Consider the following 25,711-nt stretch of genomic DNA (forward strand, 5'->3'; position numbering starts at 1 on the left):
GCTGTTTTTGGAAGCCTTTCTGCTTTAAATTATTTCCCCAGCATTACATATTTACATTTATATAGACTTGACTGTATGTGTGGTGATGTGTTGTATTGCAATTCTCTCTCTCGCTCACTCTTCTTTCTTCGGTCAATCCCCTCTCACTTGCCCCCCCCCCCCCCGGCTCTCCCTCTCTCTTTCCCCCCCCCGCCCACCGGTTCTCCCTCTCCCTCTTCACCCCCTCACTCTTTTAGGTAATACTTTCTAAATTATGAAAATATAAACAAGTGCAAATCTAATGCAAGTCTATGGGCTGTTAGTCTGACTGCTAGACAATGCTGGAATACTGTTAATGAGGACAGATCACCTTTTCAAATCTGCTTGCCAAATTAAGCAATGACCTAAATGCACAACCACTGGTCTATTGTAATAGTAGGCACATCAGGTAGAATAGCCATATAAACATGTATACACATTATACCAATACTGTAGTGGTTGTAGAGATTAATCAGGATGAGGTCAGTGTCTGAATGTTGTGACAGGCAGGACTAAATAACAGTCTGTATGAAGGGATGAGATAGAAATATTAACGAATAGGTATGGTGCTAGATAGTCTAGGTATTGGAAGGGAGTGTGAAGCATGAATAGAGCTAGTTATGAAATATATCAAGAGGTAAAAGAGTGAAGGTCATGTCTTATAGAAAGAACAACGAATAGATCGATGGTGTTGCGCAGGCATGTTAAGGGAAGACCGCAGGAACATCACTTGATGTACTCACACATATGCTTTAGACGTAGATAGGATGCGCTGATTGAAGAGCCTCATGTCAGGGAGATGTAATTAACCCTATAAAGATATGGTGTACCGAAACCCTCTTAGGGACTTTTACCGAGTCTTGCTGAGACTAGCGTGAGCAGTCAAGATGACACGCTTATGACACCCGATGAATCACTTGAGTCATTTCGGAACCAGTCTCAATGGCACTGCATGCATTAATGTTTTGAAAAATAAAAGATATTAAACAAGACATTAATCAGTGCTTCCTGGTCCTCAAGCTTATATTAAGGGTACCTATAAACCCAACATCTATAATGTTCCTGCATGTTCATTATAGGCAATTATAAAGAAATTGTATCAAAAGTACTGCAATTAACTTGTGCATTAGTACTCATGTGGATCACATTAACCTAGCTGACAGGTATTGAATGTCTCAAAACAATTTGGTTTTCATTAGATCAATGATTAGCTTGAAATTTCCTTACTTTTCTTAATATTTTGAGACAACTGCATATCCTGTACCTTTTCTGATCCATTGATGATGAAATAACCACCAGGGTCCAGTGGACACTCATTGAGCTCACAGAGATCACGATCCGTCAGACCACTAAGAAGACAATAGGTGGATCGAAGCATGATAGGAATTTTTCCTATAAACGTCTTCTGATGCTGTGTTTGCATTTGTTCCTCTCCCTCCTTAATCACCGTCTTTGTTATATCTACATAGAGAGGGGCTGAATACCTGTAAAACAGTAAAATGAAAATCCCCACTCATTTTCGGAAAGTTGAAATAAAAATTGACTTTGGCTCTGCCAGGCATCGAAGGAAACTTACGTAAGGTTTCGCAATCTAGCTTCATTTGGCATCATTGGGGATGGCGCCCCATCCCTTTCCCAATGTGTTGGTTTGGATAAATAGATCTGTTCAAATTTTAGTAAGAACCTGGGCTGGAAAAGGAGAAAAACACATGCATTATAGATGTACACAATTCAACTGCTAAAAAAGCAATCGAATTTTCTCTTTCGGGGCGGTTTTCTTACCGGCTCTTCCACTTCCCCAGTTGTATGTTGAGCTTCAGCTTGGAGATCTATTGGAGGGGCATCTTCCACAATTCTCTGCACTGACATTTGTATGAATTCATCAAATGAATCCAACTGCTGTCGAACCAAACCTTTCTCATCAAAATATGAGCTGAAAAACAAAAAGTGTCAAAATTATTATTTTTAAGAACAGCTTGTTACTGAGAATCAAACCATCAGGTGGTAACTTACTTACTGACCAAACTCACGGGCAAGTCTTAATTCTTCCCAGTTTAAAACAGCTTTCCAAAATGATTTTCAATTTTGAGTTTTCCCAATTAAATGTCAAGAGTACAGCACAGGGGCTGTTTCAGGGGCTCATTCACTGTACTCCCAGAAAACAGCATTTGAATCCTGGAATTATAAATTTATTTGGGAAAACGCAGAATATTGTTAGACCATTATTTTCCTTCCCCTCCGCCCCCCCGTTCAATGACTCATCCTTCTTTCCTTCATCCACCATGCATCCCTCATTTTCCACTCCACGACTGATCTTCCCACCAAACAACTAATGCAATCCAGAACTCTTCTTCCAACCAATGTGCGCGACAGGCTGTCTCCTAGTTATTACAACATGGAGGCAAAACAGCGGAGGTGAGAATTCAAAGCGCTTTCGAGAAGAAATGGGGTTAAAATACCTAGAGGACGGCAGGCACAAGCTCAGACATCATATGGTCAAAGAACTTTGTAGCTCACCTCAAGGTAAACTACACTATAGTATGCAGTCATCCATGGCAAGAAGTGGAGTAAGATAATGTTCTCCTAAAGAATGTTTTCACACTGGCTGCTGTAGATTGAAAGTATAACCTGCTAAAACGTGGTGCCTGTAGTCACCCTTAGAAACAATGGCCCCGATATGAGCTCGGAGGTGGGGAGAGAGCAGGGGGGAGCTGGGGGGCTGTTTTGCAGTTGGGTAACCCAGAAGAACAGGTTCCCCTCAGGTCCTGCCAGATTGAACAGCAGGACCTGATTAACATGTTTTGTCTCTGTTTCCGAGCAGCAGCCAGCCAGATTGAGAAGCTGATAAACCTTCAGCAATATGCCGCAGCCAGGGATCGGAGAAGAGGAATGGAGGGATCGGAAAGGCCGGGGTGGGCGAGAGATTAGAGATCGAAGACCGGAGGGGAGATTGGAAAGACCAGGGGAGAAGGGGGTGGAGAGCATGGCTTGGGCAGGAGCGCGGAAGCAGGTAAACTGGATCCAACAGGTAAGTAGAAAGACTGCTAGATTCAGCAGTCCTCGCCGCCGTGTTAAATTTAAAATGTAGATTAAATCTGAGGTACGCAGCCTCATTATAATATTTAAATGACCAACCTGCCTCCTGGGAGCGGTTTGGTCGCCCGCCCCCCATAAAACCGGAAGTGGGCAGGTTCAAGGTGGCTTGAGGTCGGGTTTGAGATTTTTAACATTTTAACATCCCACCCGACCCAAACCCACCCATTTTTGGGGGTTAAAATTCCCCATATCTAGTCTATAGTGCAACAGTTAGGATAAGGAAACCGATTTTAACAAAGTAAATGCAAGTTGGGGCATGGGCATTGTTCTTGCGACAGGGCTAGAAGAGCTTCAAATGTAAAAGCACCATCTAGTTAATAACTGTCTCAAACCAGTACCTGCAATATATACTTAAAAAATCAAACTTGTACATTTTTGTAAAGTTTGCAGTTTTAGGCTATGAAGAACTTTAGTTCCACAAAAGACTGCTTCATAGTTTTAGAAAACGCTCACATAAAAAAACTGAACTATTAAATGCTGCACAAACATTTTCTTAAAAGTCTGCATTAATTGAAAATGTTTCTTAATGTTCCTATAAAAAACAAATTCTTAAACTTATCCATTTACTAAGTCCCTACAGAAAGTTTCCACCCATAAGACCCAACCCTATTGCTGGACTTCTGCTTTAGTTCCAAAGCTGGAAACTTTACCTGAGCTTTGGATGCTGAGAATTTCCAGCTTCTATGACCAAATTCTGTACCTGCACAAGTATGCATAACGGCGGGAGTTCCAGTTTTTATGCTTATCCTACGGAGCTACAATACCACAATGACAACCAGGCAGAAAATTTGCAAACAATAGTGAGGCACAAGCAGCCAGGTGGAAAAATTGTAACCATTTCAGCATTTTACAGTTTAAGCGGCCAAAAAACTCAGCTAATAGTGTTGTTTGGGATAAGGTTACCGAGGGGACTGATGTTTGCACTGAGGCTAGGGGGGCACACTGATTTTAACTCGGACATTGAAGCCAGATTCAGCTAGCCCAGGACTATGACAAATAATCACATGCTCATGATCCTGGTCACTGGAGACTCAACTGTCGGAAAATCTTTCTGGTGCACCAATGGCTTCAGCGAGAACAAGTCCACCCTGGGAAGCAAGATGGTGGCAAAATAAGATTTGGGAAGAGAGAACCAGTAGTGAAATACATCTTAAGCAAGTCCCCCATGGCAGGCAAAAAATATATATTGTATATACAATATAACAGAGAATAAGAGGTTCGGGGAGGGAATAACAAAGTTGCTTGCATCTTAAGCAAAGTTTTAAAGTGTTTAGTAAACAGCATTACAAATATTCTATCTATATGAGGCCTGTATCAATTCAATATCAGTAAAGTGTGTAAAGTTTTTAGCTGTCAGTTGTGTGATGTATTACTTCAGTAAGTTTGCTTTACTTGCTCAGGAAACTTTCCATTATGGGACCACAGTAACCATAGAAACCTAAATTCTAGCTCCTCAACAATAAGGAAGATATACTAGTACAAACAAAATTGGAAACACGAACACCATTTTCTCCCTTCCATCTGCCTCATTTGTATTTTAATTATTTTAACTTCAAATTATAAAATCATCCTATCCGAACTCGGTTCAAATCTTAAACCTTTAGACTTAGTGGAACCCACTTAACTGCAACTGATTAGGACAACCTTGCAAATTGTGATAAAACAGGAACTTCTATAAAGCAGAAAGCAACACAAATCAAGGCTGGTGCACAACAACCTTCATTTACCTAAATTTCATACAACACCTTACAAGGGTGATTACATCCTAAAAACTGCAACATCTTAAAATGTATAACAGAAAAATGCTCATGCTCAGAAGTTTTTTTTTATGCTGCGAAGATTTTTGTGGGTTTTTTTGATGAGATCAGATCCTCTGTACTTTCCCTTCCAGTGCATAAAATTCATCAAGCATTTAACTCGATAAATTGACACAAAATGCACAATTACCTCTAACTTAGTGAATTTTCAGCTCTGACACCTCTTCATATATATCCTCTGCAGCCTCTGTTGCTAATTCAGAGAAAAAAAACTATTTCTGCATCAGTCACCTCGCCACAGATGTCACGGTCAGCATACATCAAAACAAAAATATCAAACTCCGCTTCGTTCAAACCGCTGCGAATCCCTTCATCAACCTTCTCAACTTGCACCGGGTCTTTTTTCTCTCAGCAGAAACCAAACTGCAGTTTTTAAAGCAGTTACTGCATTCCAAACTCTACTGGATAAGTGCATCGCATCCGACACACTATAGTTTTTCCATAACCTATGAAATGCCAGTTTCCTCAGTGAAATCTAAAACAGAAACCACCATATGCTGGAATTGATTCTTGCAATATTGCTTCATGTTATGAATGACGCCTTGGGTCTGGATGATGGAAGTAGTGTTAGATGGTAAAAAAATTGGACCCTCAACTGTGAAGGATTAAGAGCCACACCATGGCAAGTGGCATTCTCCATCAAAAGCTGCTTGCACCGCTTTCTCATCCTGGCATTGAAAGACCGCAGCCACTTTCCATATTTTTGTTTGTGTCATCCAAGCATTGGCGCTGCTTTCATAATTAGTCAGAAAAGTTTTCACATTTTAAAAGTAAGGAGGGCTCTTGCTTTTCCCGATCACGAGAGGTTTCATCTTGGCCGAGCCCGTATGATTAGCACACAACAACAATGTAAGGCGTTCAAGCAGGACTTTGAGCTCTTTTGTGATTAAACCACCTCTTTTGTGATTAAACCACCCAAGCAGTGCTTCATCCACATCTGCCAGCTTACTTTCACGCTTCCATTTCCTAGCCCAGTTCTCGTTTCTTTCCCATTCCTTCAAGACGTCTGCTTTTCTTTTTAGAATTCTAGAAACCCGAGATTCAGAAATGCCATGCCCGTGTCACTAGCTTTTGAATCCTCAATTCCTTCAAACTGTTCAAAACATCCACTCGCTCGCATAGCGACAAGTCACGGTGCTGTTTTTGTTTAGCCATCTGGAAAATCGACTTCCTCACCCATACAACAATAAGCAGGTGGAAACCAGGTCCACTGAACCCAATCAGATTGAGAGGAGAGCCCCTCGGGCTCAAAGGTAACAGGCCTCGCTATAGCGAGATTTCTGTACAGCACACTTGCATATATAAGTAGGAATTCCAATGTATGAAATTGCAATTAAACTAAGTTTTTTGGAACAAAATTGGAAGTACAACGGAAAAAAATGGGACTTCAGAAATGGCTGCATTAAAACAGGAAAATTAAGCGAATTGCAAATAAACAGATACGACTATTTTTTTTCTGCTTCCTCCTGTCTCTTATGTCCCCTTTTGGAGTTTGAAGCAGGTTCAAGTTGAGGCAATACAGGTAACGACAAAACCACTACAGCAGGGTATGCAAGACTCATCCTTGACAACCCCCAGCCAAAGGTTAGCGAGTACCCATGATTGAGCTGACCCACTCCACGCAGCTGACTGACTAGCAAGTACAAGTTGTGCCTGAAGAGATTCATTCGAGCAGTCAAAAAATTAAGTGTAAAGCCACTCTGACCAGAGGATAGTTTGGAATGCCAGTTCTTGCCAATAATTTCAGGATACGATGTAAACAGTGTACTACAGTAGATCATTTTACAAAATACATTTAGTTTGACATTTGATTCTTTTGATCCAAGTCCAGCAGACTCTTTCTTTACCTGATAACAATCCAACATGCCTCCTGCCACAAATCTGGGGTGATTTCATCATCATCTTCATCATATTGCGTATCTAGAATCAAGAAGCAGAGTTAGCAAGACACTCGGAACCAGTTTGTATCAATTCAGAAAGTCATCATACTGTGCAATACTGTATAAAGTACTCAGTTTATTACCAACAAAATGGATTGTAAAAGCAGAAACAATAACCATTCAATGCCTACCACAACTTGATAGCTAGCATCCGAGTCCGTGGTAAACACAAAATGCCACTATGTGCCAATTGGTGTAATCCGAACAAGAGAAGAGGAAATATAGGAAAGAATAAAGGGAGGACATTGACGGCAAGGGAGCAAAGAGAGTTATAGAACAGGAGTCTAAAAAGATGGTTAAACATAAAGTGAGAGGGAATCCTATTAAAAATGAGTTAAACTGTCTGTACAGCAATGCACAGTGTCCGAAATAAAACAAGGGGGCTGGAGGCAATCATGCGTTGGGAGGAACCAGACATAGTAGGGATTACTGAGACATGGCTATAGAAAAATCTGGACTGGGAATTAAACATTGCAGGGTATAACATATTTAGAAAAGATAAGAGGGAAAAAGGGGAGGTGGAATAGCTGTACTTATTAGGGATAACATAATGGCAGTAGAAAAAAGGGACGTAGATATCAGCAAGACAAAAATAGAATCCATATGGATACAGATAAAAGATAATAAAGGATCGATTACACTAATAGGCGTAGTCTACAGACCACGTAATAGTGGAAGAAGTAGTGGAAGAAGAACTATACAGACAAATTAGAGAAAAGAGTAAAACACATAGAATGATAATCATGGGGGATTTCAACTACCCCGATATTAACTGGACAGAAGAGGTAGGTAAAGGGGATAAGGGAATGGAGTTCCTACAATGTCTACAGGACTCCTTTCCAACCCAAGTAAAAAGCCCAACAAGGGAGGATTCGCTATTGGATCTAGTTATGGGGAATGAGCCAGAGCAGATAAGAGAAGTAAAAGTAGGGGAACATATAGGCAATAGTGACCATAATAGAATATGCTTTAAGATGACAATAGAGAAGGACATAAGAATGACAAAAACCAAGTTAATAGATTGGAGAAAAGCTCATTTTGAGGGGCTAAGAATAGAACTTGGGAAGATAAAATGGGCAACAATATTGGCAAACAATGATGTAGAGCTTCAATGGGAAACAATTAAAACGGTGTTCAACAGTGTGCCGGAAAATTATATTCCGCTAAAAGGAAAGAACAAACGAAACACTAATGAGACTCCATGGGTGAATAAAGACATATGGAAACAATTGAGGGCAAGGAAAGAGGCATACATTAAGTACATAGACAGCAGGGGAGTGCATGATAAGAGAGAATACGAAGGGATTAGGAGAGAAGTCAAAAAAAATTAGGAAGGCAAAGAGGAACTATGAAATTAAATTATCAAGGAACATAAAACAAAATAGTAAAATATTTTACAGGCACATCAATAAAAAAAGGAAGGTTGGGATGGGAATAGGGCCATTAAGGGATAGACAGGATAATACCACAGGTAACGATAGGGAGATGGCAGAAATATTAACTCATTATTTCGCTTCGGTATTTACCAGGGAGATAGAACAGGTGGACATGACATTGGATGATGAGATGAGTAATGAGATAAGTGCATTTAAAATAAAAAAGGGGATATATTAAATAAACTAATCAAACTCGAAGAGGATTAAAAACCCCTGGTCCAGATAGATTGCATCCACGCATTTTAAAAGAATCTAGGGAAGAGATAGCAGAGGCATTACTATGAATATTTAATAATTTGTTAGAAAAAGGACTGGCAGATAGCTAACGTAATACCTATATTTAAGAAGGGGATAGAACACGTCCAGGGAATTATAAACCAGTCAGCTTAACATCGGCGGTAGGAAAAATAATGGAATCCCTACTAAAAGGAGAAAATAGAAGAATATCTAGAAACCAAAAATATACTAATGAATAGTCAGCATGGATTTCAAAAGGAAGAGTCTTGCTTGACCAACCTCATTGATTTTTTTGAAGAGGTAAGAGAGAGAGTAGACAATGGTAATGCAGTAGATGTAATTTATCTAGATTTTCAAAAGGCCTTCGATAAGGTACCTCATAATAGACTGATGAATCAGGTCCAAGAATGCAGAGTCAGGGGACAATAGCAGAATGGATTGCTGGCTGGTTTCAAGACAGAAAGCAGAGAGTAGGGGTAAAGGGTAGCTATTCACAGTGGCAGAAGGTGGGTAGTGGTGTTCCACAAGGATCAGTGCTGGAACCACTGCTGTTCACAATTTACATTAACGATTTAGACTTTGGAATCAAAAACACAATTTCTAAATTTGCAGATGATACCAAATTGGGGGAGATAGTCAATACTGAGGAGGACTGCAACAACTTACAGGAGGACATTAATAAACGTGCAGAATGGGCAAATAATTGGCAGATGAAGTTCAACACAAATAAATGTGAGGTACTGTATTACATTTTGGTAGGAAGAATAGGGAGGTCACTTATCACTTGGAGGGTGCGTGTCTAGGTGGGGTAGAGGAGCAAAGGGATGTCGGAGAACAAATACACAAATCACTAAAAGTTGCGCCACAGGTTAGCAAGTCCATTAAAAATTCAAACCAAGCACTAGGGTTTATTTCTAGAGGGGTAGAATTGAAAAGTAGGGAAGTTATGCTAAACCTGTATCGAACTTTGGTTAGACCACACTTAGAGTACTGCGTACACTTCTGGTCGCCATATTAGAAAAAGGATATAGAGACACTGGAGAGGGTGCAGAGAAGATTTACAAGGATGATACCAGAAATGCAAGAGTATACATATTAGGAAAGTATGAACAGGCTGGGTCTCTTTTCTCTTGAAAAAAGAAAGCTGAGGTGTGACCTAAAAGAGGTCTTTAAAATTATGAAAAGTTTTGATAGAGTGGATAGAGAGAATGTTTCCACTTGTGGGGAAGAGCATAACTCGAGGCCATCAATATAAGATGGTCACCAAGAAAGCCAATAGGGAATGCAGAAGAAACTTCTTTACCCAAAGAGTGGTGAGAATGTGAACTCGCTACCACAGGGAGTGGTTGAAGCGAATAGTATGGATGCGTTTAAGGGGAGGCTAGACAAACATGAGGGAGAAGGGAATAGAGGGTTATGCTGATAGATTTAGATGAGGAAAGACGGGAGGAGGCTCGAGTGGAGCATAAACGCCGGCATGGACTGGTTGGGCCGAATGGCCTGTTTCTGTGCCGTATATCCTATGTATGTAAATCAAACGAATGTTATTGTTCAGGCTTTTTAAAACACTATTCCTTTGTCAACAGTTGAACCAACTCCCCTCAAGAGAAGCAACTGGGGACTTGGGAGAAGGAGAATAAAAATTTGGCCAGGCTGCGAGTCTATGCTGTTTTTCAACTGTATGAGCAAGGAACAGGCATCGTACTGGGCCTGCCAATTCAGACAGGTGTTAATACAGGATCAGGAAGCATTTTCTACATACATTGAGTTCACCATGAGCAGACTGTAGCACCTGGCAGAGAATATGCAGCCGGTTACCTCCAGCATCCAAAAGGGTGTTACTCAGTTGCAGAGTGCTCTGGAGCAAGCAGCATCTTCAGCGCCATATACAGAGCGGTCCCGAAGCGCAGAAAAACATTCCCTCGTAAACACTAAATGTGACTGGTAGCACTGAGAGCTTGGGGATTCCAATTACAGGAGTCTGTAGCTAGATTGGACTCACTTGGGGGATTTTTTTTACTTGAGACAAACTATGGACTGTCGTTCTCCTACAGATAGAAGATCATCTAGCTGGGATGCATAGCACAAGGGATGGATAGCAGGAGAAGGGTCAGATGAGATGGTTTCTTAAGTGTTCATATATATCCCATTCCAGCCAGCTTTTTCAAAGGATAGTGGGCAGGCGCGGACAGTCACTGAGCTGGATATGACTCCAACTGTTGTAATGTCATTGTGACCCTACACCCAAAGGTTCAAGACCCCACTCATCCCAACAGGGCCAAGGCACCCAATGGTAGCCTTCTACTGCAATTGCCTCTCCTACTCAAAGCACAAAGGGATGCAGGGCTTAGAGCACATAGGCACTCAAAAAATACTGATCTCTATTTACCTTTTGTACAGACAGTATTTCTTGTGTAGGGCCGTGTCGCCCTCCCCTCCTCAGCTGACTGTTTGCTGATCAGATGGCAAAACTGCAGAATGCAGCACACAGAATGATCAGAGACATCAGCTGGACTGTGGAGCAGCAACCCACCAGAGTGGTCCAAATAAGAGAAACATTGCTCCAGCAACACTATGGTGTGTTCCACAGATACCTGTGAGGTCAGTGCCTCCACTGCTTTGTGGGGCTTTCATCAGTCATGGCTGCAGAAAGCAGCCTTTTGCTTCAATTCGACAGGGTTGGAAGTGGCATAGGCTATGGGTCAGTGCTGGGTCCACTTTTGTGCTCGGTACATATAGATGATTTGGACTTGGGTATCAATCTCGAAATTTGCTGATGGCATAAAAGTAGGTGGCTCGGCAAATAGCAAGGAGGACTCAAAGACTGCTGGAAAATACAGCTAGCTTAGCAAAATGGGCAAACGGGTGGTACATGCTGGTTAAACTGGATAAATGCAGTGCCAACCTGGGGAAGCTGCAACACAGGACTACATGCTAAAAAGCAGAAGCAGCATGCTATAAACATTGCTAAGCGATCCCACAATCAACGGATCAGATCAAAGCTCTGCAGTCCTGCCACATCCAGTTGTGAATGATGGCGGACCATTAAACAACTAACGGGAGGAGGAGGCTCCATGAATATCCCCATCCTCAATGATGGTGGAGCCCAGTGCGTGAGTGCAAAAGACAAAGCTGAAACGTTTTCAACCATCTTCAGCCAGAAGTGCCGAGTGGATGATCCATATCGGCCTCCTCCTGAGGTCCCCACCACCACAGAAGTCCGTCTTCAGCCGATCCGATTAACTCCACGTGATATCAAGAAATGGCTGAGCGTACTGGATACAGCAAAGGCTGTGGGCCCCGACAACATCTCGGCTGTCGTGCTGAAGACTTGTGCTCAAGAACTAGCTGTGCCTCTAGCCAAGCTGTTCCAGTACAGCTATAACACTGGCATTTATCCGACAATGTGGAAAACTGACCAGGTATGTCTTATCCACAAAAAGCAAGACAAATCCAATCCGGCCAATTACCGCCCCATCAGTCTACTCTCAATCATCAGCAAAGGTGATGGAAGGTGCCGTCGACAGTGCTATCAAGCAGCACTTACTCACCAATAACCTGCTCACTGATGCCCAGTTTGGGTTCCACCAGAACCACTCAGCTCCAGTCCTCATTACAGCCTTGGTCCAAACATGGACAAAAGAGCTGAATTCCAGAGGTGAGGTGAGAGTGATTGCCCTCGACATCAAGGTAGCATGTGCCCGAGTGTGGCATCAAGGAGCCCTAATAAAACTGAAGTCAATGGGAATCGGGGGGAAAACTCTCCACTGGTTGGAGTCATACCTAGCACAAAGGAAGATGGCTGTGGTGGTTGGAGGCCAATCATCACAGCCCCAGGACATCACTGCAAGAGTTCCTCAAGGCAGTGTCCTAGGCCCAACCATCTTCAGCTGCTTCATCAATGACCTACCGTCCATCATAAGGTCAAAAGTGGGGATGTTCGCTGACAACTGCACAGTGTTCAGTGCCATTCACAACTCTTCAGATAATGAAGCAGTTCATGCCCACATGCAGCAAGACCTGGACAACATTCAGGCTAGGGCTGATGTGTGGCAGGTAACATTCGCACCACACAAGTGCCAGGCAATGACTATCTCCAAAAAGCAAGCGTCTAACCACCGCCCCTTAACACTCAACGGCATTACCACCACCGAATCCCCCACCATGAATATTCTGGGGGGGGGGGGGGGGTCACCATTGACCAGAACTTGCTGCAGTGTGTACCATCTACAAGATGCACAGCAGCAACTCGCCAAGGTTTCTTCGGCAGCACCTCCCAAACCCGCGACCTCTTCCACCTAGAAGGACAAGGGCAGCAGGCGCATGGGAACACCATCACCTGCAAGTTCCCCTCCAAGTCACACACCATCCGGACTTGGAAGTACATCGCTGATCCTTCGTCGCTGGATCAAAATCCTGGAACTCCCTCCCCAACTGCACTGTGGGAGTACCTTCACCACACGGACTGCAGTGGTTCAAGAAGGCGATTCACCACTGCCGTCTCAAGGGCAACTAGGGATGGGCAATAAATGCTGGCCTTGCCAGCAACGCCCACCTCCCATGAACGAATATTTAAAAAACTTTGGGGAGGAGAAACATGGAATGGGAGTAAACATTCAATGGAAAAATGCTGAAGAGCATGGATGAACAAAGGGACCTCGAAGTTCAAATACATAATTCTTTGAAAGTACCAGTACAGGTAGATGAAGCCACAAAAATCAATTTTATAAATAGGAGCATAGAGTACAAGAATTTTAAAAAAAATAATAAATTTGTACAAAATATTGGTTGGGCCCAAGTTAGTCTGCATGCAGTTTTGGGAACCCCATTATAAAAGAAAGACATCATGGAAAAGACATTAAAGCCATAGCATACAGAACAGATTCACCAGGATGATGCCAGGGATAGGAAACTATATAGTTATCAAGACAGACTACACATACTATAACAATTCCCATTGGAACAAAGAAAGATGAATAGGTTTAATGGAGGTGTTTAAGAACATAAGAAATAGGAGCAGGAGTAGGCCATTCGGCCCTTCGAGCCTGCTCCACCATTCAATGAGATCACGGCTGATCTTCTGCCTCAACTCCATTCACCGGCCCTATCGCCATATCCCTTGATGCCCTTACTAGTCAGAAATCTATCGACTTCTGTTTTGAATATATCCAATGACTGAGCCTCCACAGCCCTCTGGGGTAGAGAATTCCAAAGATTCACCACCCTCTGTTTGAAGAAATTTCTTCTCATCTCAGTCCTGAATGGCCTACCCTTTATCCTGAGGCCCCTGGTTCTAGACTCCCCAGCCAAGGGAAACATTCTCCCAGCATCCACCCTATCAAGGCCAGTAATAATTTTGTATGCTTCAATGAGATCCCCTCTCATTCTTCTGAATTCAAGAGAATACAGGCCTAGTTTACTCAATCTCTTCTCATACGACAGTCCCGCCATCCCAGGAATCAATCTTGTGAACCTTCGATGCACTCCCTCTATGGCAAGTATATCCTTCCTTAGGTAAGGAGTCCAAAATTGTACACAGTACTCCAGGTGTGGTCTCACCAAGGCCCTATATAATTGGAGTAAGACTTCTTTACTCCTGTACTCAAATCCTCATGTAATGAAGGCCAGCATACCAGTTGCCTTCCTAATGGCTTGCTGCACCTTCACATTCACTTTCAGTGACTCATGTACAAGGACACCCAGGTCCCTTTGAGCATCTGCATTCCCCAATCTTTCACCATTTAGGAAATACTCTGCCTTTGATTTTTCTACCAAAGTGGATAACTTCACATTTATCCACATTATATTCCATCTACCACGTTCTCGCCCACCTCACTGAACCTGTCGAGATCTCCTTGAAGCCTCTTCACATCCTCTTCGCAACTGACACTGCCACCTAGCTTTGTATCATCAGCAAATTTGGAAGTGTTACATTTAGTCCCCTCATCCAAATCATTGATATAGATAGATTGTGAATAGCTGGGGCCCAAGCACCGATCCTTGCGGTACCCCACTAGTCACAGCCTGCCGTCCTGAAAAAGACCCGTTTATCCCTACTCTTTGTTTTCTGCCTGTTAACCAATTCTCAATCCATGCGAGTATATTAACCCCAATTCCATGTGCCCTAACTTTGTTCACCAACCTCTTGTGTGAGACCTTATTGAAGGCCTTCTGAAAATCCAAATACACATCTACCGGTTCCCCTTTGTCTACTCCACTAGTTACATCCTCAAAGAACTCCAATAGGTTTGTTAAACAGGATTTCCCTTTCATAAATCCATTAGTTTCTAAGTGCCCAATTATTGCATCCTTTATACCAGGAAACTCTCTTTTAACCGGCACCTAAATAACCGGAAATCTCTGTTAACCGGCAAAATTCAGGAGTAGGTTCAGGTAAGTTTTACTTCATATTAGTGGCAGTTCCTGGATCTGTGGCTGTGTAACTGGGGTTCGTGCACTTGTTGCTAAGCAACAGGGACGCTTGGTCTGTGGCCGGAGTTCCTGCACATGTTGCTAAGCAACAGGGAAGCCTGAATTTGTTGCTGTGTACGGAGCTCTCGTACCTTTTAACTATATCTCTCTGTAATCCGGACTTTTTGATAAACCGGCACCACGCCGGTCCTGTCGGTGCCGGATAATAAAGAGTTTCCTGTAATAGATTTAAAATTAGGGACAGACTAAAAACAAATCTAGCAGCCCAAAACTGTCTCACAGCACCTCAGGGATGCTCAGCAACAGCAGCAGAATTGAATACCACCACAATCTTTAACTCATGGCCTGACACATCCTTCACTCCTTGATCACCATCAAATGAGGCGGCCAACCATGGTTCAATTAGGAGTATATATGTGCGTGTTACAGGTGTAGCACCAGGCACGTTAGAATGAGTTACCAACCTAGAGAAGTTATTTCATGGGGCTATCTGCGTGCTAAACAGCAAGCTACAGACAGAGCTAGCAGTCCCACAACCAACAGAGCTCCTCTAGCCCAATCACATCCAGATGGATAACCAGGCAACTAATGCGAGGAGGAGGCTTCATGAACATCCCTATCCTCAACCATGATGGAGCCCAGCGCTTAAGTGCAAGAGACAAGGATGAAGGGTTTCCAAGAATCTTCGGCCAAAAGTACCGAGTGGATGATCTTACTCAGCCTCCTCCCGAGATACCCATCATCATAAATACCAGCGTTCAACTTCTTTGGTTCACTCCACATGATTAACAGCTGAGTGCAGTGGACAGAACAAAAGCTATGTGCCCTGACAACATCCCAGCTTTAGTGCTGACGACCAGTGCACCAGAGCTAGCCGTTCCCCTCGCCAAGCTGTTCCATTATAGCTATGATGACACTGGCATCTATCCAACAACGTGGAAGGATACTCATATGCCCTATCCACAAAAAAACAGGATAAATGCAATATTCACGTGATCAGTGCCCCGTCACTGGACTCAATGTACACTCCCTCCATCACTAGCACTATATGGCTGCAGTACGCACCATCTAGTTGATGCACTGCAGCAACTCATCAAGATTACTTCGACAGCACATCCTCCCCTGCCACCTCTACCACCAAGAAGGACATCAGTAGCGATGATGTGGGTACACAGTTACCTCAAAGTTTCCCTCCAAATGAAAGACAATCCTAACTTGGACATATATCACCCTTTCTTCATTGGAATTGGGCCAATAGCCTGGAAATCCCTACCTAACACCATTGTAGGAGCTCCATCACAACAAGTGCAATTAGGGATGAGAACAAATATTTTAAAATATTGCTCAAGTACAGAGATCCTCTTCTCCAAAGACTAATTTTTCCGTCACATAGTGCAAATGAGCTGCTCCTGGCATACACTGAGGATCCATGATGGCCCACAAGTCACACTCCCCTGTCATCGCTTTGTTTCCAAATTTAAAATGTAGATAGTGTTAGTCTGAACATCCAGTAGCACCAATTCACAAGAATCAAACATTTTCTTATTCACTTCACACAATTATTAATTTTAGGTAAAAGAAAAAAAAAATCTGTCCAACAGTACCACATGGCTGAACTCCCTCTAATGCTGAACTCTGGCTGAAGTTAAACTCCATTCCTCCACTGACTTCAAGGTAAGAATATTATAAATGTAAGTCTTTCTTTATCAGATCTATGGTCTCCTGGTTTGCCCCATTCCTTGAACACAGGTTTAATGTTTGCAACCCTCCATTCCACAATTGCCACATTTGAGCTTGGGTACTTTTCTACTATTAATCCCATTAAGCTTCCTTTTGAAGATTTATCTTCAGTACTGGATCTTCCACATCCTCTTCAGGTATTCCTACAGTCACCTTCCTCAGTAAAAACTGAGGAAATACAGGAAACTGTGTGTTATCCGGAGGCTAAATGTCCGGCAAGCTCAAGCCACCGGCAAAAATCAGGAGCCGTTTTTAGGTTTTTTTTCTTCTCGTGGCTTTTTTTTCCCCCAACAGTCAGGCTCTGCAAAGTCTCTGTAGCTTAGCAACAGCTTCAGAGAGACGCTTCCAAGGTACGGGCCGACTGTTTAGAAGCTGTTGCTAAGCAACAGTGTTTGTTGTCAGATACGGAGATGAAAAGCTCCGTATGCTTCAACATTAACGCTGGTGTGTCCGGCAGTTTTGAGGGAACGGCAACAGCTCGGTCCCGTCAGTGCCGGATAGCACAAAGTTTCCTGTACTGCCATTCACTACCTCAAGGTGTCTCTTAGTAGTGCCATCTCTTTTTTTACTTATACAGGGTATACTTATAAAAGCGTTACTCTATCCCTTTATGTTTATATACTATATACACCCTCTTAACCTTCCTAGTTGTTTTGATTCTTTTCTATACTTTTATAATGCTCAGTTTTCTTCTGTATCATTCTCTCCTACATTTATCATATGCCTCTTTAAAACCTCTTTTGTTCTAGCCTTTCTATACACTGACCCTCAGGTTTGATGCACCTCTGGAGACTGTCAATGCTGGAGAAATGATTGGAAATTACATTTATGATCAGGATGACACAGATTGCAAATGTATTTAAACATACAGTTGTGTTGATTTTAAAATCATGAAGGCATCAAAAAGGCTCAGATGTTGAGTGAAAGGATGCTTGGAAGGTGTCCATTAGGTTACGCTGTGGATTATGTAATTTGTGTTTGACATTTGCATTGCACATTGTGCGTCACTGAAGTGAGAGCTTTGCAGTGACATAAAATGCATTATAACAGTAATCAAACTGCTATGAATTCTTATTTCAGTTCCCATGGTTGAGACTGTATGCCTCGCACCACAAATTAAATACAAAAAGGAAGTCTAGTTTACATTAGCACAGAGCCAACTCTTCTGCTGGCTCTTCACGAATAGAAGAAGTGTCACCTACATTGGGATGTTGGGGAGCAGAGAGCTATATCTGTGTAGTTGTGAGCACAGGACATCACCTTGGAGGGAGTACAAGGGCAGCCAAGTTGATAAATGGGATTGGGTACCTGCGCCAACAGGAAAGACTACTGCTACTATGGATGTCTACACTGGTGGTTCAGACACAAGGTGCTAAATACTATATAGATCGGTAAACTGGATCCCAGAGCAACGTTCATTAGTAACAAAAGTTCTAAGACAAGGGGACATGGATTCAAGCTTAAAATGAGAAATGTGGAACACATAGTTAAGATATAACTTCACACAGAGGCTGGTGAATATTCAGAATAACCTACCAGGAAGGATAGAGAGTACAAATTTAAGAGCGATAGAGAAGTTCTTGGTAGATAAGGTTATTCAGTAGGAATATAAAATTAATGCCTTTAGGATTTGTGACATATCACAGAGAGGGATCTGGGGTAATGGTGGTTAGGACACTGAAACCAACAACACAGTATGCAACAGTGAGGGATGCTAACTAGATCTTGGGCTGTATGGGCAAAGAGACAGCACGAAGCCCAGGTTATGAGTCTGTGCAATGCACTGGTACACTCACCTATAGAAATTTATACAACACTGAAAGAGGACATTTGGCTCATTGCCAAGACAATCCAAAACTAACCTCACTGCCTTGCTCTCTCCCCATAGCCTTGTATCTTCCTCTGATTCAAGTATTTATCCAATTTTCCCTTAAAAGATGCAGTGGTCTCTGCCTCAAACCCACCCCATAGCAAATTATTCCACGACAACCCTTTGTGTGAAGACATTTCTCCTAATCCCTCTCCTCACATTCAGTGACAATTGCAAACTGATGATGCCCCATTTAGAGGACAAAGTCTTTCCCTGTTCAGCCGATCAAATGCTTCATAATTTTAAGCACACTACATGTTCAAGAGTGTCCTTGATGATGAGACAGTCATCACAAGGACTGTGCAGTGATCACATCTACCAGTATTATCACGGACAAACGTATCTGTGATAGGTTAGGTTGGTGATGATCATTCTTTGTGCTGGCTCCCTCACCACCTGACGCAGGTCCACTCTGGCAACTATATCCTACAGGACTTGGCCAGTTTGGTCAGTGATGGTACCACCAAGCCACTTGGTGGTGGACATTGAAGTTCCCTTGCTGGGGGGGGGGGGGGGGGGGGGGGGGTGACTAAATGATCAACAAATTTCCTTCAATAAAAACAGAAAATGCTGGAAATACTCAGCAGGTCAGGCAGCATCTGCGAAGAAGCAGTTAACGTTTCAGGTCGATGAAACATTGGCCCAGAAATTCAGGTCCCCACAGGTGAGTACACGCTGGGTACTCACCCGTAGGCCCAACGAAAGTGCCGGTTTCGTGCATGCACTGCGCATTCGCGGGAAACCGGAACTTCCGTTCCCTTAAAGGAAGGGGTTCACAGGTCGAACGAGTTCGCCTGGAACTTCCGGTTTTTTTTGCAGCTTTCTCCAGGAGGGTAAGTCTCCAGGAGCCACGCTTGTAAAAAGCAGTCGCAAGGCCTGCTTTTAACAAGGTAAGTGGTGAATTAAGTAAAATTAAAACATTTTTTCCACAGGTTTATTATTTTTAAATACTTTAAAGAAAGATAAGTTTATTTTTAGCCCCATTAGAAACTGTAATTAATTTTTTCAAAAATTTAAATTATTGTTTAAAATAGTTATTTTACGTAATTTATAATTATTTTAAAAATGTGATTTAAAAAAAAAAATTATTTGAAGTTATGTTTTGGGGCTGATTTGTATTTATAGTTTTGACAGCTCTTCCTGTCAAATTTATGAATGGGCATTCCCTGCTACCATTGACTCTCCATGGCCCACGTGATCCCAGGGGACGCTTCGAACTAACTGCGCCCCTGGAATACGCAAGCACTGCGCGCCGGCAGTTGGAGAAGGCCCAGGATCGGAGTACCACGCGGGCCCACAGCACAATGGCCAGCACACTAGGTAAGCGCAGGTCGGAGGCTTGCACCCGCGGGAAGCCTCCGACCCGAATTTCTGGGCCATTAACAGCTTCTCCTTGCACAGCCGCTGCAACACATTTAAGTGACAGCGCACGGAAAAAAATTAGAGGGAACAATGGGGAGGACGGTAGATTTACAAGTGAGGGGGACAGTACCCGAGGAGAGGGAATCATTTACAATACCAACTAGCACGGGGGGGGGGGGGGTGGTCAGGAAGGAAAGTTGGATAGTCAGCGGTTTAGTGGGAATAAGGCTGAGAGAGCAGGAGGTGGGTCTCATGGACAAGATGAGCTCGGAGAGGTCATGAGGGGGAGATAGGAGAGAAACTAGAGGATGATGCGAGTTCAGAGCTAGGACAGGGGGAACCTTGAGGGATGTATGGGTTTGGTGGGCAAGGTGAAGAGAGTGATGTGGCAGAGGCAGCTGATTGTATTTAGAGACGGGTTTAAAGAGCTAGTGGGTAGTGGAGAAAAGCTAGGGGTTATCTTTGCATGTCAGGGTAATCCTGGGTTAATGAGACATTTTTGCAGCTTTGGCCTGATTGTGCTCGATGTGGTTCACCCTGATCCGGCTAAACCAGTTGTGCACCATAAACGTTCAAATTTGATTCCCTTGGACTTAAGAAAGCGAAGATGGAGGCCGTACTAAGTGGAACAACCAGGGTGGGAGAGAGTAAGGCTTTTACTGGGAACAAGGCCATCATAGGTGGAGGTAAGGGTGTGATTGAGTAGATCAGTAGCTGCAGAAGTACCCGTGGTGAATGGCAAGCCAAAAGGGTAGATGGTTGGGAGACAGCACATACTTGATGAGCTAAATGGTCTGCTTCTGTGGTAGAGCACCACACAACAAACAGGCTGCCACAGCAAACTAAATCTGCCTAATAAGGCACATACTTTGACTGCAACCACACAAGTCCTCCACACACATCTGGAAAAAAAGACTTGCATTTATATAGCACCTTTTACAGCCTTAGGATGTCCCAAAGCACTTTACAGCCAAGTACTTTTGAAATGTTGTAAGGTAGGAAACATTTGCACACAGCAAGGTCCGACAAACAATACCATTATCAACAGTAATGTGATAATGACCACATAATCTGTTTTAGTGATGTTGGTGGAGGGATAAATATTGGCCTGGACATCGGGGAGAATTCTTCGAATAGTGTGGCGGGAGCTTTTACGGCCACCTGAAGGCAGACGGGCTCTCAGTTTAACATCTCTTTAAGACGGCACCTCCGACAGTGCAGCACTCCCTCAGCAGTGGGCTGGGGGGTCAACCTGGATTATGTGCTCAAGTCTCTGGAGTGGGGACTTGAACCAACAACCAAGCTCCTGACTCAGAATGCTACGCACTGAGCCACGGCTGATAATGTTTATATGGGTGAGGTTTACAAGTTTGCATTCAACGAAAAAAACGGGTTGTACTGGACATCATTCTGCAGATCTGCAGTCCACCAAAAATGCAAATGAACCCCAAATTCCCTACACTAAACCGTGCAAATGCTCTGGCTTCTCTGGATCAGTAAACACCAGCTCAGGGACTATGGCGGCTGCCAGTTTGTGTTGCCTTCCTGGTTCCCGTGTGCTGACATTCCCACTGACAGCGCCCGCAGGCTCGACAGTGAGTGAGGCCCGGCCCGGTCCGGGCCTGCACCCGTTGGTGAGCCCCGGGCTGAGCTGGGCTTCTTACACGTCAGCGGACCCAGGGCCGAGCCAATTTGGCCGCCGCCGCCGCCGCCATTTTATTTCTTTCCCCCAACACATCACAAACCCACGGATTAAGGTTCAAAGAACAAAACTCACCCTCGCCCTCGCCCTCGTCCGGATCATACATTTTGATGCCCTGTTGTGAGTGAGCGAAGATCGGCTAGAAAGCAGCCCAAAACGATCCGTTCAGCGAGCGGATGGAGTTAGATTGAATCCGCAGGCCCGGGCTGCAGCGACCCGCTTCACTGAGCAGTGCGCATGCGCTGCCGCTTCCTGTTGTACTGTGGGAGATAAACACACACACAGAGTGGGAGGGCACTGTATCTGGGAGATAATCACACACAGGGTGGGAGGGTACTGTAATGTATGTACCTTTATAAGGGGAGAACTACTTTTTACAGCTCTTGTATACTGTAGTACCGGCAGTGACCACACCTGTATATAAACCCTGATTAGGGATCTGTACAATTAGTTTTAGAGTAACCCTCATCCAGTAAACACCTGTTGATTCTTCCCTGCAGTCTCTTCACAGAATCACAGAAACCCCACAGTGCAGATAGAGGCCATTTCAGCCCATCGAGCCTGCACCGACACATATCCCACCCGATCCCCGTAACCTCACGTATTTAATCCCCCTAACACTAAGGGTCAATTTATCATAGCCAATCAACCTAACTCTTGTCTAATTATTGAAGGGCACAACATCAAGATACACGGATCTTACATTGGCGACGAGAAGATTCAAACCTACCTGCAACTCTGCATCACCTCCCAGGGATTCGCTCCTGGAGAACAGTAAAAAAAAAGAAGGCCGAGTCCAGAAGCACGGGCGTCGACCACGGGCAACCCCCCCCCCCCAGTCATCCAGCGGAGATTTGAGCATCGCAGGGGAGGCTGTCGAGCTGGGCTTGGTTCTCCAGTCACAGTGGTCCAGCGAAACGGGCTGCCAACAGGTACGGCGCAGACCCTTCCCGGACAGCGGCGGCTAGAGCCGACCGATGGCACAGAAAAAGGCCGAGCAGCGTCGATGGGAGAAGAGAGAGGGTAGAGCGCACAGGGCGCAACTGGTGTTCAGGACCAAGCGGCGTCAACGAGAGAGAGCAGAGCGCAGCCGGTGTTCAAGGGCCGAGCAGCGTCAACGAGAGAGAGAGGCGCGCAGGAAAACGCGCAGAGCGCAGCCGGTGTTCAAGGGCCGAGCAGCATCAGCGGGGAAGAAAGGAAAGCGCGGGAGACGCCATTTTGAGCCGCAGCGGAGAAGAAGGGAGAGCACGGGAGACGCCATTTTGAGCCAATCTAACCACACCCAGGGATGCCGAAGAGTGGCAGTGTCACAGCGTTCGACAATGAAGTCGAAGATTGGACGACATTTGTCGAACGCATAGAAGTGTACTGCAAGGCGAATGAAGTGCCAGATGACAGGAAAGCGCTGGTATTGTTGAATTCAATGGGTGCAAAAACGTATGGCTTACTGCGAAACCTAGTAACCCCAGAGAAGCCAGTGGAAAAAGATTTTGAAAACATAGTGTCAATCCTACAGGACCACTTAAACCCCACACCGCTGCTGATAGCAGAAAGATTTAAGTTTCACAAAAGGAACCAGCATAAAGATGAAAGTAATGCTGAGTTTTTAACGGAACTGCGCAAGCTATCGAAACACTGCCAGTTTGGAACGGGACTAGCAGATACTTTAAGGGACAAGTTTGTGTGTGGGCTTCAAAGTGAAGGAACCCAGAAACGGCTTCTATCAGAAAAGGATCTTACACTGGACAAGGCTTTCAGCATTGCAGTATCACACGAAGCAGCAGCACGGGGCGTGGCAGAGATACAACGGAGACCGCAAGAATATGGCACAAATGAAATGTCAGACGGAACAGTGAAGTGCTTTCACTGCGGCAGAACAACACACGACCATAAGGATTGCTGGTTCAAGGACAAAGTGTGCAGACAGTGTGGGAAAGTAGGACACATAGCAAGAGTCTGCAGGTCAGGAAAGAAAACCAGCAGCAAGAAATCTCCACAGGAGAAGTACAAGAAGGTACATAAGGTGACGGAGAGTAGTTCAGATGAACAGAAAAGGGATACAGACTCCGGAAGCAAGGAGCTGGGTTGTCTGAAACTACATAATGTGATCAAAACAGAGGATCACCAAACTATCTGGGTCACGCTCAAGATAGCAGGAGTCCAAGTGAAAATGGAATTGGACACAGGATCAGCCCTAACAGTCATAAACCGAAGGGACTACAAGTGGCTAGTCTCACATATACCCTTGAGAGATACAGAGATTGTCTTGAAGACGTACACGGGGCAAAAAGTCTACCCCAAAGGAAAAATAAGGGTGAACGTTATATATAACGGCAAGGAAACACCAAAAATGGACCTATATGTATTGCCAGATGGAGGACCACCACTACTAGGACGTGAATGGACCTGGAAGATACAGCTAGATTGGCATTCCATACAAGCACTGACTGTAGATGCCAAAAAGGATGACGACGTCACACCTGGACGACTGTCAAAAATGCTAACTGACGCACAAGAAGTGTTCCAGGAGGGACTCGGAACACTAAAAGGCATAACAGCGATGATCAAAATAGAGGAAAATGCAAGCCCAAAGTTTTTTAAGGCCAGACCGGTACCTTATGCGATCCGCCCAGCCGTCGAAGCAGAGCTGGAAGGTTTGGAACGTTCAGGAGTACTGTCCAAAGTGGACTGAAGCGAGTGGGCTACACCCATCCTTCCTGTAATGAAGAGGTCGTTGAGTAATACGCCTGGGGAACCAAAGAAGATTCGCATCTGTGGGAACTTTAAGGTGACAGTGAACCCAGTCCTTCACACGGTACAATATCCGCTTCCGCGGATTCAAGATATTTTCGCCTCGCTATCTGGAAGGAAATGCTTCACTAAGATTGATCTGGCCCAGGCGTACCTGCAAATGGAGGTAGAAGAAGCCTCGAAACAGTACCTCACGATCAACACTCATAAAGGACTCTACCAATACAACTGGCTGGTGTTTGGGGTAGCATCAGCACCGGCTATTTGGCAAAGGGCAATGGATCAAGTCCTGCAAGGGATCCCAGGGACCCAGTGTTATTTGGATGACATCCTGGTCACGGGCGAAAATGACCTGGAGCAGGTGCTCACTAGATTGAAGGAATATGGGCTCCGAGCTAATCGCCACAAATGCGAGTTTTTCCAGAAGCAGATCTCGTATTGTGGCCACGTTATTGATGAAGAGGGGTTACATAAGTCCCCTGAAAAGATTGAGACAGTAGTCAAGGCTCCAGCACCGGAAACTGTGTCACAACTGAGGTCGTTCCTCGGGCTGGTGAACTACTACCATAAGTTCTTGCCGAATTTGTCTGCAGTTCTACACCCACTGAACACCCTACTGCAAACGGGGGTACCATGGAAGTGGAGTGACGAATGTAAACGAGCTTTCCAGAAGAGCAAAGCATTGATCACATCAAAAGAGGTGTTGGCTCATTTCAACCCAGCACTACCAATTCGGTTGGCATGTGATGCATCACCCTATGGCATTGGAGCGGTGCTGTCGCACAAATTCCCGGACGGCTCGGAGATACCAGTAGCCTTTGCTACTCGAGTGTTGGCTGCTCGAGGAATTCCGGCTCCGTGTTGAAGAGCTGGAGTCCGAGCTTCAAACACTGAGACACATCAGGGAGGGGGAGAGTTACCTGGACTCTGTGTATCACGAGGTATTCACACCAATTAGATTAATTAATTCAGATGTAGTCCGTGGCCAGGGTCAGGATGGTGTGACTAGAAGTGAGGCAGGTACGGGGATCCAGGAGGTACTGTTGGAGGAGCCGCAGCCCTTGCACTTGTCCAACAGGTTCGAGGCTCTTACTCCCTGTGAGGATGGGAACAGGGACTGCGGGGAGGATGAGCAACCTGGCCACAGCACCGTGGAGCGGGGGGCCATTCAAGTGGGGGGAGTTAAAAGAAATGTTGTAGTGGTAGGGGATAGTATCATTAGGGGGATAGATAGAGTTCTTTGCAGCCGAGAGCGAGAGTCCCGAAGGCTGTGTTGCCTGCCCGGTGCCAGGGTTAAGGACATCTCCTCT

The 25,711-nt window shown here is 44.4% G+C and overlaps 1 protein-coding gene across 1 annotated transcript in view; it reads right to left on the minus strand.

Moving 5' to 3' along the window:
• The window catches only part of polr2b (RNA polymerase II subunit B), a 61,809-nt gene extending 39,907 nt beyond the window's left edge, over positions 1-21,902 (minus strand). The window contains exons 1-5 of the mRNA XM_086007620.1: positions 21,726-21,902; positions 6,779-6,851; positions 1,801-1,951; positions 1,595-1,707; positions 1,283-1,502 (exon numbers count right to left, since the gene is read on the minus strand). Coding sequence (XP_085863746.1) covers positions 1,283-1,502; positions 1,595-1,707; positions 1,801-1,951; positions 6,779-6,851; positions 21,726-21,756 — 588 coding nt within the window. The 5' untranslated portion in view covers positions 21,757-21,902. The remainder of the gene's footprint in view (positions 1-1,282; positions 1,503-1,594; positions 1,708-1,800; positions 1,952-6,778; positions 6,852-21,725) is intronic.
• Positions 21,903-25,711: the final 3,809 nt, after the last annotated feature.

This window comes from Somniosus microcephalus, chromosome 2, assembly GCF_052327205.1.
Source record: "Somniosus microcephalus isolate GS21.2 chromosome 2, FLI_Smic_1.0, whole genome shotgun sequence".
Lineage (NCBI taxonomy): Eukaryota > Metazoa > Chordata > Chondrichthyes > Squaliformes > Somniosidae > Somniosus > Somniosus microcephalus.